The sequence below is a fragment of the Drosophila erecta genome, unplaced genomic scaffold (assembly GCF_003286155.1).
Source record: "Drosophila erecta strain 14021-0224.00,06,07 unplaced genomic scaffold, DereRS2 tig00000000-arrow-pilon, whole genome shotgun sequence".
In the NCBI taxonomy this organism is placed as follows: domain Eukaryota; kingdom Metazoa; phylum Arthropoda; class Insecta; order Diptera; family Drosophilidae; genus Drosophila; species Drosophila erecta.
The window spans coordinates 25,913,560-25,928,410 of record NW_020825194.1 but is presented as its reverse complement, the minus strand read 5'-3'; the positions used below and the strand labels follow the sequence as shown (position 1 = coordinate 25,928,410).

The 14,851-nt window shown below is 43.6% G+C and overlaps 1 protein-coding gene across 1 annotated transcript; it reads left to right on the top strand.

Annotated features, from left to right (window-relative positions):
* The first annotated feature begins 12,245 nt into the window (after positions 1-12,245).
* Positions 12,246-13,668, top strand: LOC6553068. Its single transcript, XM_026983823.1, has 3 exons — positions 12,246-12,322; positions 12,394-12,405; positions 12,466-13,668. Exons 1-3 carry the CDS (start codon positions 12,315-12,317, stop codon positions 13,406-13,408), a joined length of 963 nt encoding a protein of 320 aa, XP_026839624.1. The 5' UTR covers positions 12,246-12,314; the 3' UTR covers positions 13,409-13,668.
* The last annotated feature ends 1,183 nt before the right edge of the window (positions 13,669-14,851 follow it).

Below are 14,851 nucleotides of genomic sequence, written 5' to 3'. Positions count from 1 at the left end.
CAACGCCTTGAGATCCCTTTCCCAAAAGAAAAGCTAGTTCGGAGCACGGAAGGCAGAAAATAAAGTCGACTATAAAAATCACAGGTTTATATACATTTTTTGAGGGCGGCCAGTTGCCGGCATCGTTATTTTCGCTGCTGCAGTGGTTGTTCTACATCAGAGCTCAAAGTTGTTTTTGGAAGCACTTTATTCCGCTTTAAACAGCAATTGACTGGATGCCTTTCCGAAAAACTTCCTGTTTCGGGGCAACAACGATTACGTCAGCCAAGAGTTTGGCATCTTGTCACTGGAAAGTTAATCAGGAAAAGTGGCAAAGCCAGTTTCTGGCTTAATCTTCAATTGAAACTTTGGACACTCCCCAAATAAGCTAAACGATCGCAGGGAATAAACAAAATTATAACTATGGGAAAGCGAAAAGTTCGAGAATGCTCCACCATTTTTGCCAAGCAGTTCCAGAGGTCCTGGCTCGTGGCAGCTTAGATGGGTACCCATAAATCAGTTTTCACACACACCACCAGGACTGCCATAAACTTTGATCTGTTAATAAATCGACTGCACTTAATCATCGCAGGTGGCAAGAAAGTTGCGAGATGTAAACTTCTGCGTAAGCTGAAGAAGTATCTGCCTCATTTATTCATATGCCAATCTGAGGCAAACTTAAGCAAGCAGTCGGATCCGGGAGTTACTACCGCCAACGTGGTAAAAATTAAAGTGATCGCACATACGCCGCGTGGGCCGACTGGCCATCGAATTATAGAGTCTCCCAGCTTTTGGCCACATCGTGGACACTAGGGCCCAAATGCAATTAACGCACACCATCAAAAGTCACTTAGCGATGTGTGGGTGATAGCTAATCTCCTTAGCGCCCAAATTCAAGCCCCTGCTCGCCGCCCCAAATGGTAAAACAGGTTGCATTCCGGGCACACTGCGTAAACTAATCAATGCAAGTGCATTTGTTCTTGGCGGCTGCATTAAACTAAATGCGTTTTTAGCCGGCAGAATTTACAGCCGCCTGCACATTACTTTGCTCATTTGTGTGCTTAGCCTGCTCAGCGCACTGGCGTTCTGGCCAGGTTTGCCCAGATGCAACTAAGCTTTATTTGCCTGTTTACCCTGGCAGCGCAAATAGGGATCCAGTCAACTGCAGCACAATGGCAGTGGCAATTCCAATAGCTCGTTAAGCCAATACCGACGTCAATGTGTGCTGATGCAGCAAATTTTCGCATTAATAAATCTTTTGTTTGCTAATAAATTCCTAAACAGCAGACCGTCTCAGTTCGCAGTCTGTTTACTTATACGTTTGCCTTGTGTCCTTGGAACTTTGCCTCCGCCACCTGGAATGTGTGCCCAACATTGCGAGTAAGATCCAATATCATGTCAAACTTAAGTTGAAGGCTTTAACGCACCTATAATCTGTCAATTCCCAAGATATTGCAATTACCAGAGTTGGGTTACTCCACCCTCCGTGATTACGAGAAAACTACGACTATCTATCCGGAGGGCCCCTGGGGTCCCTAATTGCCACATGTGGGAGCAACAGGATATTTACATGCAAATCAACCCAGAAACGCACTTCAAGGCAATATCCACATGGGCAGCAAAAATTCAATCATGTAAATGGTTCGTCAACCAAATTGGGGCGGCAAGGTAAATCACAACACACGCAGGCACTTTCGGGGAGGGAATTGCGGTCCGTCTAAATCACTACGTTTGTCCTTGACCTCCGGTGGAGGACATGATTCTCCGAAGGAATCTGAGGGCTGGATTTGTATTAAAGGTGAGAGCGGTGAAACATTTATTATGCGCTACCTTTCCCAATGACGTATGTCTGTATACTAGATACGCGGCTAATCTAAGAATAAAATACTTTTACGTGGATTAGGCCAGCGGAAAAAGAACTTAAGAACACATATATTATAAATAGACACCTACAATTATCTTTGCTTATATTATAGCTCTTAGATTTATAATAAATTTATATTAATTTGGTATCTTTGGTATATTTTTATTATACAAGCTTCCCAATTTGCATTGCAAATGCTTGGGTAATGCTGCTTCGATCAAGTTTCGTTAAGAGAATAAATCAAATCAATTGCCCAGCCAGGGGCTAAAACAAACCCCAATCGAAATTTGCGTCAATTTAGTGTACGTAAATTAGTGCGTTTCTATTTGCGCATGCATATTTGCACAGATATATCTTCATGGTTTGAAAGTAGGTTTGGCCATTGTGTGTGCCTAGTCACACATATATTTTTGAATATTTTATGACGCAACCGAGCGCGTTGTCATTGCCTTTTAGCCCTCGTCACTGCCCCCAACCCTTCGCTATCAACCCTTGCCCAACAAGTTTGGGGCACTTTGTTGTAGAAATAAAAGTTTTGCTTTTCCCACGTGCGCCTGGCGACTCTTTTTCCTGCGTCCCAGCTGTCAACTCTTTACACAAATTATTAAAACATTTTCCCACGAGTGTCAACACTTTCGGCGGTCGTCATTTTGGGCCGCCAGGGAGTCGCCGCATAGAAAGGGGGCGTGGCAAGTTGGGTATGGCAGTCTCAACTGGCACCGCAATGAGCCCTCTTTAATATTTAAGGCGAGTTGAAAAATGCAGAAGACAAAGGGATAAGGCGCAAAGTTCAACCGTTTCGCGGTTAAGTGTGACAATATTTTATGGCGAGTGTTAAGGGTGCTCCAGGGGTGGATAAATCTCTTCCGCCGATGGAATGTATATAGCCCGGATTAACCGGGGAGATTGCAATAAAAGTTAAAGACAACCAACTACGAACTGCCGACTCCCAAAAAGTGGCTGTGCAGGGAAGTCCGTGTGTATTTAGGTCGCTCCTGGGGGCAGACGGCTTCATTAAGATAAACCAATAGCTGCTAAATTGTTAACATTAGGCATACATAATGAATTACGTCGCTGGGGCGCCTGAAAATTGAAGTGAGCTACCCACGAAAGGGGATATGCGATGGGAGCACAAGGTCCTGGCACCCGGTTATCTATGAGCTCGGGGGCGCATTTGTGTGGGATCCTTGTCTGCTGTTTAGTCATTCGTTTTGCCTGTTAACAATTTCCTTGGAACAGACAGGCGACAGCAGCGAGGACTTAGGCATTTCACTCAGCTGCACCTTTTCGCCTGTCCTGGTGAAGTGAAGGTTGAATGGGGATGACTGGCAGATTCCCGGGAATTCATAATTTAATGCCAACTTACACGACACTTGGCGTCCTTTCGCATCGTTTAGCTCAATTTTCGGAGCGCTTGCACAAACAGGTTCTTAATGAATTTGTCTCGGTTTATCAGAGCCGGAATAACTGGTTGATTGTTCAGATGGTTTCCTTATTTGCCTAATCTCCAGCATGGTTTTAAAATGGATCATTTTTGGGCGGATTCAATTATTTCGTGTTTGCGTCTTTGAGGGTTTCTTAAAAATCGTATTTTCTTTAGATAAACTAAATTTTCAATATATATTTTTATTATATAATAATAATAACATATTACTTATCTTTTGTTATGTGGCCCTTATTTGTTAGTATGAAATGTGTACTTTATTTTTACCTTCACGTTGGATATTAGTCGTTTTAGTACCCGACTATCAGATACCACTCAGCCAGTGGAAGTGCAAACGCGAAATTTAAAAAAAATTAAAAAATAGTTTTAAAAGTGGGGCCGTGGCAAAAAGTTTTTTTTGCAAATCGGTAGAAATTTAGTCGGACATGGCCAATAATTTGTACATATGGTTTATGTAATCGGTAACAATTCTTCTGCATGTTACATACCTTGCAACGAATCTAGTATACCCTTTTAGTCTACGAGCAGCGGGAATTGTTATCGAAAAATAATACGAAGCAATTCCGGGTAAGAACATGTATTATTCAAAGCAATTGAAATTAATTTCTTGCCAAGGCGGAGCCACCTTCTCGAGCAGAGAAGCCTCAGGAGTCCGACGGAAGTGACAGTGGCAGAATGGGTTGCATCCTCAATTTCTTGCGGTGTAAGCGTCTTGGGCTTCGACTTGTTTTGTTGTCGTATGTTCATTTGCAGTTTTCGGTTTCCCTTGTCTGGGCCGCCTTCAACTTTGCCTCCTTGTGGCCTCCAGAGGTCATGTGCTGCTTCCCTCTCCCCCTGGCTTTCACTTTGTCTCCGCTTAGACAATTCGTGGGGTTTTGTGCCCGGCCGCCTTTCCCGCCCGCTTTCCCGGACACCATCCGTTTTTCCTTTGGCCAGGCTGCTCTGATGTTTTGTTGCCTGACTTTTTACATAATTTTGTCGCTCGACTGGCTTTGTCCTCCTTTTGGCTGCTGGCCTCCACCGCCGCCTGGGTGCCCACCGCCCACTTTTCCTCTTTCCCAGCCCAAAAGCCACTGTCATCCTGTTTGTGTTATCCTATGTGTTATTTTCATTGTTGTTGGCGGCATTCTGTGAATTCGTTGCGGCCATTTCAGCTTGTAATTCACTTAAAACCGCACACAATGACAAAATGTAGCATTTGTTTCAGCCCCAACATGCCAGCGCGCTAGAAACAGAGCCTTTAAATTATGTTATTAAATTTGTTTACCGAAGAATTCGGATACCCTATCCCCTGCCGCCTCGACTTGGGCTTGACAACGTTTCCTTCGCCGCCAGTTGACGCACAAGTCCTGAGGCGTCCCCGGCATAGTTCTGTCCCATTTTAATTAAAGCCAAGTTTCCAGTAAGTCCCCGGCCTAATCGAATTGGCAAGTTGAATGGGGCTGGCTTGTCGGAACTGCCACGCCCCGCCGAGACTCTAATACCTTAATCCACCCTGAAATCCCGAGCACGCGTTCCGTTGGCGATGATTTCGCTTGATTGCTTCGATTGTTCGCAATTTGCCGCGGCTTCTCGCGACTAAGTGCTCCTGAAAACTTGAAAAGCGACTAGGCTGAGATGGAATGAAATGGTGGAAAGCCTGGGAGCTCACGGCTCGGTTGAACTTTAATTGGCGAGGGCCGCGAGACCAAAAAATGTCTCATTTCTGCGCGACATGAAAGCGTCCCATCATTTAATATAAAACTTGCTCCGCCTGCCTGGGGAACAATGGGGAGTATGGAGAATGGAGAATGGAGAATGGCTTGGAAACGAGGCTCGGGGCGCTATTAAATATTGACGCGCCACACAAAGGCGGCTAAATGCCACAAAAGAACTCATAATGGCGACTTTGTGCCACTCTAATGCCATTTTGTGTGCTTTATTAAGGACCAGAAATGAATAGGTGGCGGGCGGGGGCTGAAGTGTCGCAGAGACATTCATGTTAGGCGATTCCCCAAGTTGTACAACATCAAACGCAAATTTGTGTCAGGTGAAGCATTAAAATTGCCAATTACCGCACAATACCAACTCATTTGCCCACAAAGACGGCATTACCTGCGACCAAAAAAGCGACACTGAACTGGGCTCAGGAAATCTCAATTAGGATTAGGCAAACTAGTTATTTCAATTATGCGGAAAGTCGGCTTAATCAAACTCGAGTGGCAGTAAGTGTATATTTGCGAGGAAGCGAAACCATAAAGGACTTGGCAATATTTTAAGGTTTCACCTTAATGAACGTACGAATTGTATCAGATGCGAACTCCCGCAAATTCGAAATATTTCAGATCTAAGACCGTCTAAAAGCGTCGAGAAAAGCCAACTTTATGACTCACTCTAACCCCAAGCCCCAAGCCCCAAATCTCATTCAACACCTCGACCTCAACTCAACCCCGAAGAAAGTTTCCCGGCGAGCATAGATACGGATGTATGGACATTATGGTCCGCACGGTCAATTTATTGCGTTCCCGCGTTAGCTGCTCATGCATGGCTGCACATTAAAAAGCAGATTTAATTAACTTTGGCCAAACTTTTATTAATATTGAACGCGTTTATGGTGAGAGGGCACAGCTGACGGGCCCCACCATTCGGCACCCGATGGGAAGAAGGAAAAGGGCGTTAAATGCGCTAAGCAAGTTTAAGCCGTAATCATAAAAAGTAGCGCACAAGAAAATAAATAAATAAAAGACATACCATCAGCACGCATTACGTACACAATTTACTTTATTGCATAAACTGATTATAGTTTTAATGCCGCACAGGGCGAGACTGGAAAAGCCCGGTCGCAGGCCGCGAAGGGGGGAGTCCCCGGGGACGGATACGTTCGACATTCAGGCTGGCTGGCAGGAAAACTTTAATATCCCGACGTTATTATCATTATTAAACTGTGAATGGCATAATAAACGAACCGGGTAGCCGCAGTGAGTCGCGCACAGCGCGCATTCCAAGTTTTCTCAAGTACACTGGACGGGTGCGTCAGAAAGTGCAGGGAATCTCGAGGAACATTGAACTTGGGAGTTTCCGGGTGCTGCATAGTTTAGGTTTATTTTATGAACACCTAATGTATCATATTACGAATCAAATATATTTCTGAGATATAAAAGATGAGATTATATGTCAAAAACCCCCAAATGCACAGTACCTTGCAACCATTTAAAGGGAAGTATTATATTTTATACCCATTACTCATAGATCATAATCATGTTCGTCTGTCCGTCAGGAACAGATAAAAGCTAGAAAGATTAAATATGCATGAAATTTGTTTCGATTTTTGTATATTTTAAATATGCCAAAAAGATTGTTGAGCTTTCTCAACTTATTCAATTTCGAAACTATATTCCTCATTTGATTGGTAAATATTCCACAATTCGCAGAGAAATATCAAATTGGAGGTATACAATTTATTGTCTCCACTAAAAGCCTATTGACTTGGGTAAATATTCCACCGTGCAGTAAGTGTGGCGGCAGAATGTTGTGTTTACCGTCCACATTCGACCGAAGTGCACCAGCTCAGGGCCCAAAGACAATACGCCCTAAAATCGATGTGCGGCTGGAAGTTATGGCCGCGTAATAATCTATTGAGATGCGTTTTATTGCGCATACGCCGCGTACGCCAGCCAAGGCAGTGGCCTGCGAAGTCGTAAGCACTTCCAAGGCCCTGAGCTGCACTTAAGATCCACATGCAGTGCATTAAGAGCCCCAATGGCATTCGCTTGGTGGGGATTGAATGTGGGGCTTGGTCCGGAGAATGCTAGGCCAGGCGAATGGAAGCGGAAAACTGTTGCTAATTTCGAATGGCTGACGGGATTGAAAAGTCTGAGCTGGCAGCAGGCATGGCAGCTTTCGGACACACTTGCTCGGCATTGATTTCGCTGCGCAGCTCATTTCGTTTGGAGAACATGTGGGGCGGCCACTAATTAGTCGTTAATGATGCATTTCCCCAGATTGCATGTCTCGATTATTTCGTTTCACTTCGTTTGGCTTGGGTTACCCACCGGAGCACGCACATACTTTCCGAGTTAATCTTGTATCTGGAATCCCGGCAGACACGCAATATTGAAGCCCTGCGGAAAGTCAACAGCAAGCGCGGATAAAATCTTCTTACTCACGTCATGAGTCGGAGTTTCCGTACCGTGATTCCTTTATCCTTATTTACCTTTAAGGAGATAGCAGCAGCGTGGTGGGAGGTGAAAAATTTGTACTTGGCATTTCAATTTGCTTTGCATATAATTATTATTGTATTACGCATACGCCCGCGTGAGCCACACTCACTCCCACATTGCGAATTATTCCTGCGTGCATGATACAACTTTCCCAACTTCAGTCGCCGGATTTCCATGTGAGTACACAGGGAAAAAATTTGCATAAATCCAGGACAAATATTTGCATTGCTCAGCTACCCCTCAGCTCTCCCCTTTATTCCTCAGCATTTAAGCCATTAATTTGCATTCATGAAATATTGCTGATATTGGTTTTAACTTCCGGCCAAAAATACGAGTATATGCCTTCAAGCATTAGAATTTGCAGTTGCTCTGCGTTTGCATTGTTTAATTATAAGAGACAGCAAAATCCTCATCCTCGTTCAAGTAGCTCGTGTGATTGCCATCGAAACGCTTGCTTTAAATCAAAAATATATCCGTGGAAAAACTCATCAATTCGTAGCCAATTTATTGGGCGTCATTTCTGAATATTCACCGAAAATTCCCGCCTGACCGAGTGAATTGACATCTGGGCTGGGCTGTCATTAATTTGCTTCGTTAATGTGAAAGCAAACAATGTGAAAATAGCGCGAAGTCATTATATTTTACATTGTAATTAAAATGATGCCACTCCATACACAAGAATTCTCGATAATGCTTATGCAGGACTCAATTTGTTGTTACATAATTACAAGAAATAACACCGCGGGCCATTCGAGTGCAAACAATGGCACAATTAAAATCATTAAAAGTACAATGTCAATGGGATTTGCACTAAAATCACTGGCGCTAATTAATGCAGCCCCATGGCTAAATACGGCATTATCGCCCAGATGATATCTTGCCGTCACTCACTTGGAAATTAGGCACATTTCCGCCTCATCCCATTTTGAAGTTACAATTGTGCTGCCGGTATCTCTTCCCAGAATCTTTGCTCCTGTCCGTGAAACGTATTCGGTGCTCAGTGAACACCGAGCTAATTGATTACAACAAATTCAATTCGCGTTTAATTAAATTAAAATTTTGATTTTATCGCAACTTTGCCCCGCAGCATATGTTAATACCCGCGGGGGCTGTGGTAGATTTTAAATGGAAATTTAAATGACATTCCAGGCAGAACGAAAGCGAATCTGCTGCCTGTTTGCAATTAGCCCACCTAATTAATGATCAGCTAGGCCGCAAGTACGTGCTTTACTAAAATTTGTGTGCTGCTAACGCATTAATTAAAGTTTCATAAGAGGCAAGCAGGAGCTGCGAGAAAGAAGGCCAAACAAGGACTGCTATTTAAATATTTATTCCAGTCATTTGTATTGTGGAGGAGACCGCGAGACCTGGAGACAGAAATTACCTTCAGCACACAAATTGCATTTGCGTGTCAACCGCAGTGCGCAAAAGGGGGCGGGAATGTCCTGGAGGCGCCCCAACTTTGAATGCGACTGTGTGAGTGAGTGAGTGAGTCTCTGGAACATGCGAAGCGTGCGTAAGTCGGCAACATGTAAACGCGTATTAATTAAGCCAAAACAAAGCGCCGCCGCTCAAGAACCAGACGAAATGCGAAGACGACGACGACGACGACGACGGCGGCGGCGACGAGGACATGCAAAAGGAGTGGCACGTGGGCGGCGATGGCTATGGCAGGGGGCGTGGCAAGCCGTCCTGCGAGTCAAGAGCTCACTCGCTGCCATTTCCCCCTGTCAAGGACTCAATGTGTCCATAGGAAATGGAAATGCCCTTATAATACGCCAGACGTGGTACATTTAATTTCTTTCTTTTTGTGTGTGCGGCTTTCTTTGACGATTCTTTTGATTCCAGTTATACATTTTATACATTTTAATTACAACCACCTCACACATAACTCGCCCATCTCGCTGCAGTAAACAGGCGTTTTATTTAAATAGTCCCTTAATGAACAATGCCCACCAGGTGAACAGCTCTCGAAGTTATCGGGCTGCAGGCGACACTTTCCGCCATTGTCTCACCTGTCACCACCAAGTGGTCCGAGCTGTCAGTCGATTTGGAAACAAAACCCATTTTCGGATTATGCAGTGTGCTTGTCAGGAAAACAAAACTCACTGTGGAAAGCAATTCACGTAGTGGCGAAGCGCTCGGGGAGAGCTTTGCGTGCATTTTTTCTGGCGGCGTGCGAAAAAACGCAATTTTAGAATATATATTTACTATTGTAAAAACGGATACTCAATTTTATACTCTTGCGGAGGACCAATTAATTAATTATCCAATTAAGTCTTTTGCGAGTCACTTCGTAATCAGTATCAACACCCAAGTCCATTTAGCCATGTCCGTCTGTGCGTCCGATTCTATCGAGTAGTTTTTCTCATGTAGGAACACACTTTAAATACTCGATTGCCAGAGTTCAAATAATATAGATTTATTTGTTTAGGGAACATATTTTCTTGTAGCCCTATAATTCCCAACTAGTTCTAGTGAAGACTGTAAGGCATGTCTTCTAACTACCGGTCTCTTACCGGTCGAGCAGTGAGTGTAGTGTATGTGTAGTGTATGTACCGGTGTATGTATGTATGTATGTATGTATGTATGTATGTATGTATGTATGTATGTATGTATGCATGTATGTATGTATGTATGTATGTATGTATGTATGTATGTATGTATGTATGTATGTATGTATGTATGTATGTATGTATGTATGTATGTATGTATGTATGTATGTATGTATGTATGTATGTATGTATGTATGTATGTATGTATGTATGTATGTATGTATGTATGTGTGTGTGTGTCTTTGATGAAACCTTCCAAAAGTCTTTTTTTATTGAAGGTGTATTATAAATCCGCATCGGAGCACTTTATCATAACACTCATGTGAACAGTAGGAAAATGAAATTATAATAATAAGAAAGAAATCACTGTATCGTTGTTTTCAGTCATAAAATGTTCTTATTCGTTATAAAAAATATGTTCCTTTTTATACCCGTTACTCGTAGTGTAGATTCGTTGAAAATCATGTACAGGGAACTATAAAAGCTAGAAAATTTAGATTAAGCAGGCAGATTACATAGAATTTTAAGTTTGCTTCCAAATGTTGCCAGGAATGCCACGCCCACGCTTTTGAAAAAACCTGATATTTTCAATTTTTTTATTAGTCTTGTAAATTTTAGGCCCAAGCAACAACAGTCAACATACAGTTTACAGTCGACGATTTTCGGCTAAGTGCATCTAAAAGTGCGAGAACGGTTTTCGTGCCCACTTTAATTCCAATTTGTGTTAATTTCGGCGACGAAACTCGCTTAAACAACCACTTGATTCGGCCAGCTGCCACTTCATCGGTCATTATGGTCAGCCATAAACAAATCAGCAAACAAAGTGGCAGCCACCTGCCACCTTCCGATGGCCACGTCGCCACTTTGCACACCCACTTTTCGCACAAATGCCACATTGGGCGCCGCAAAAGTTGCGCCCCCAAGAAAAAGCAATCGGAAAGAAGGGGCGGGCGAAGAAAGCGAAGGGAAACAAAGGAAAGAGCGAAGGAAAATCTTTCATTATCATGTCACGTCAATCGAAAAGAAATCTAATGACTGCACATGATTTCTATCTCAAATAGGTTGGACAAGAGTCCTGGCAAGGGGCAGAGCAAGCCGTGAAATCGCCCTACATACACACTGGACTCCCCCACACATGCCACGTTGAAGTGGTTGAAAAGTTTGCGGCCAAACGATTATTATGCATTAGCCATGCTTAAACGGTTAAATCAACTGTAAATCCCTCTGCCCACAATAAGGTCTTTGGGGGCAGCCTTCGATGGGCGGTCAACTGCACAAGTCAAGTGTGAACTGTGTGTGGATGAGTGTGATTTGATAAATCACTGCGATATAACGAGGCTTGAGGTATCTGAAACTAAGATACCATGATGGACACGCGTTTCCAGTTGATTAGGAAGTACGGTTCGGGGCTCACTTTTATAAGGACTTTAGGGTTAGGGCGCACAAACCGCCCAAAACTGTTGCTCCCACACTTTTGAACATTCCGTTGCATTTTATTTTATATTTTTTTTTTTTGCAATTTCTACCGTTTTTACAGAACATGTTAACAATTTTCATTCGCACTTCCACTAGCTGAGCAACGGGTATCTAATAGTCGAGGAGCTCGACTATAGCGTTCTCAGCTGGTTTTTTTTAAGGGATCGAACTTAATAGGCTTTTCAAAACGGGTTAGGTTTCCTCTAAACATTTAAATCTATATAGTTTCTTATATTCAGGAGTATCTAATAGTCGAGGAGCTCGACTATAGCGTTCTCTCTTGCTTTTTTTTTTAAAGTGATCGAACTTAACAGGCTTTTCGAAACGGGTTAAGTTTCCTCTAAATATTTAAATCTATATCGTTTCTGATATTTAGAAGTATCTAATACTCGAGGAGCTCGACTATAGCGTTCTCTGTTGTTTTTTTTTTTAAGGGATCGAACTTAATAGGCTTTTCAAAACGGGTTAAGTTTCCAGTAAATATTTAAATCTACAACGTTTCTAATATTTAGGAGTATCTAATAGTCGAGGAGCTCGACTATAGCGTTCTCTGTTGCTTTTTTTTTTTTGAGGGGATCGAACTTAATAAGCTTTTCAAAACGGGTTAAGTTTCCTCTAAACATTTAAATCTATACAGTTTCTTATATTCAGGAGTATCTAATAGTCGAGTAGCTCGACTATAGCGTTCTCTGTTGCTTTTTTTTTTTAAGGGATCGAACTTAATAGGCTTTTCAAAACGGGTTAAGTTTCCTGTAAATATTTAAATCATATAGTTTCTGATATTTAGGAGTTTAGTGATGTACAAGTAAGTACCACCAAAATTGCAATAGTGTTTATTGTTATTGCTAATACCCATATTTCCGTTTTCATTCACAGCAGGCACACGACGTAGGTATCGATAGTAAGTACTGCAGATCTTAGTACTTTAATATACTCTTTTTTAAACAGTATCAGCCTTGAGGAAGCAGTTCAATATATTTATAAGTATCCTCTGCTGCCGACTCCACTAATTGATTATGGATTTATCTGCAATCTGGTTTGCAAGAAACCCCGGGATGTCAGTGTACCGTTGATCTCGGAAATTGAGTCGGAGTCCAAGTACAAGGATAGTGCTCCCGAGAAGCCGAAGAAGGTGCCCAGGCTTTCATACCATTCCCGATCGAGTTCAATGAGTGAAGATGAACCGGAACCGGAAGTGCAAGTAAAATACCGTTGGAACTCGCCGCGGCTGATGATTCTCTGCGAAGATGGAGACATCAATTGCGCCATGCACTATCTCGTCGAGTCCCTTCACGATCCCTTTGCCTGCAATGCGGTGGCCACTCTATTCCTGCAGGAATCGATTCTGGAGGAGTTTGTGGATCGAGTTAAGGATCGCATGGAACCGTTGAGCGCGGATATCTCTGGGCATCCGGTTTATATAAAGACACTGGAGAGACTAAGCCACTTACAGGCGAAAACAATAGTGGGAAATCCCAAGACTGTTCCAGAGAATGCTAGTCCCGTGCTGGTTTACGACCTGACCCATCGCTACTTGGCCGATGGACCCACCGGTGTCATAACCTTGCACACCTTTCGAACCATGAAGGAGGTAGTTGAGCTGCAGGCCAAGGAACCCCTTACTTTTACCTCCGTGAGCATTTGGAACGAAAAGTTAGCCGCCGCCTACGAACTGGTGGCCCGATTCACTCCGCTGATCTTTACGATTAATTGCTACTACGTAAATCTAAACGAAATCAGCCTGCCCTTCATTTGCAACTTCAACTCCGCTAAGATCATCGACGGCTACCACTACGAGTCGTTGACCTTTAGGGGAAAGCGCAAAGTGGTTGTGCATCCCGTTGGCACCATCTGGGCGAAGTTGGCCCGCGAGGCACTCGTCCAGTACTGAGTCTCCCAGCGGGGAACGTACTCCAACTTCTTTTGGCAGCCAATTTAAATTACTAGTCATTGATCTGGGGGCCCTGACTAATTGACTTTCCGGCTGGGCAACTCAATTATCAATGTCATTGCTTCAAAACGTCTGGCCGTCCTAAGAGTTTTGGTCTATACTTTTCCGGGGAAACTCAGCAGGCCTTTTCCCCGAGCATGATCAATGGAAATTATGAGTGACTTTGTATGGCGATATTAAAAATTCTTTCTGCGAAGTAATTCACCCAACGTGCCAATAATTTCAAAAATTAACTTTGCCCCATTGCCTTCCCCGATTACCCCGACTCCCCCGCTCTCCACAAGCGCAGAGCAGCGGCAACAAAGGCGGTTCGTGTTGGCAACAAAATGTTGAGGCCGCCAGGTGAGTGGGTGGTTGGATGGCGGGCGGAATTCGGAAAATGCCATAATTACTCCACTTGCTCGCTGCTCAGGGAGGAAAGTGCGGGGAGTGGTGGTAAGGAGGGGCAACTGGGCGGTCATATTAGTGGCACATTTCGGCTTGTTGGTTGGCCAAATAATACGGGAGTGACTTTGGCCAGCGGGGGCCGGGCAACTTTATAATGTACTTCCGTTTGCTTTCATTCACATGGCAGTGGAATATCAAAATATTTGACATTTGCATAAATAACACGGGCAACGACGCAGATCCCGGGCAAGTTGAAAGGCAAATAAGGCTCCAATTTTTCGCCCTTCCCCAAGCCGCACACATATCATGCCTGGAATTGGGCAAATTTAAAAAACCAGCGCATGCCAAGAGGCATGGCATGGCAGCGGAGCGAAATATGCTGCGCCGGCAGCGAAAACAAAACCGTGGAATTTCTGCCCACCAGAGTCGGGAGTCCTGGGTGGGTCCGGCGGTTGTGGGCAAATAAGATTTGCGTGGAATCCAGCTGAATTCTGCTGGCTACCAGGACTCCGACCCGCCGTGGTTCAGTATAGCATGTCGGCAAGCAGGGCCCGCTCACTAAATAAACAAATTCATAAACAAACAAGTGCGAAAATATGGGGCTTTACTTGGACCCCCGTCCGATACCCTGATGGAGCCATTCAAACGAATTGTGTAATATAGGCATGCTAAATATGAAATACGTGGGGCCATCTTAACGTGAAAAAAGTGCTAACTAAAGAAGATAAACAGCTAGTGTTATATGAAATTGATGCAACATATTTGGGGAAAATGGCATACAATTTTCATGATGCCCACATTTTTATTAATACACCTCAGTTTCCAGTTTTACACTACCCCATGTAAGGGCATATCGAAAAGCAGCGGAAAAAAGCAAATATGGAAAGCCCCCAGCGCGAAATGAAGTTCATTCATCCAGCGAATGGGCAAAAATTAGAAGCGGCTGCATGCAAATTGGCAATTAGGAAATCCTTTATTTTTATGAATTTTTCGCCA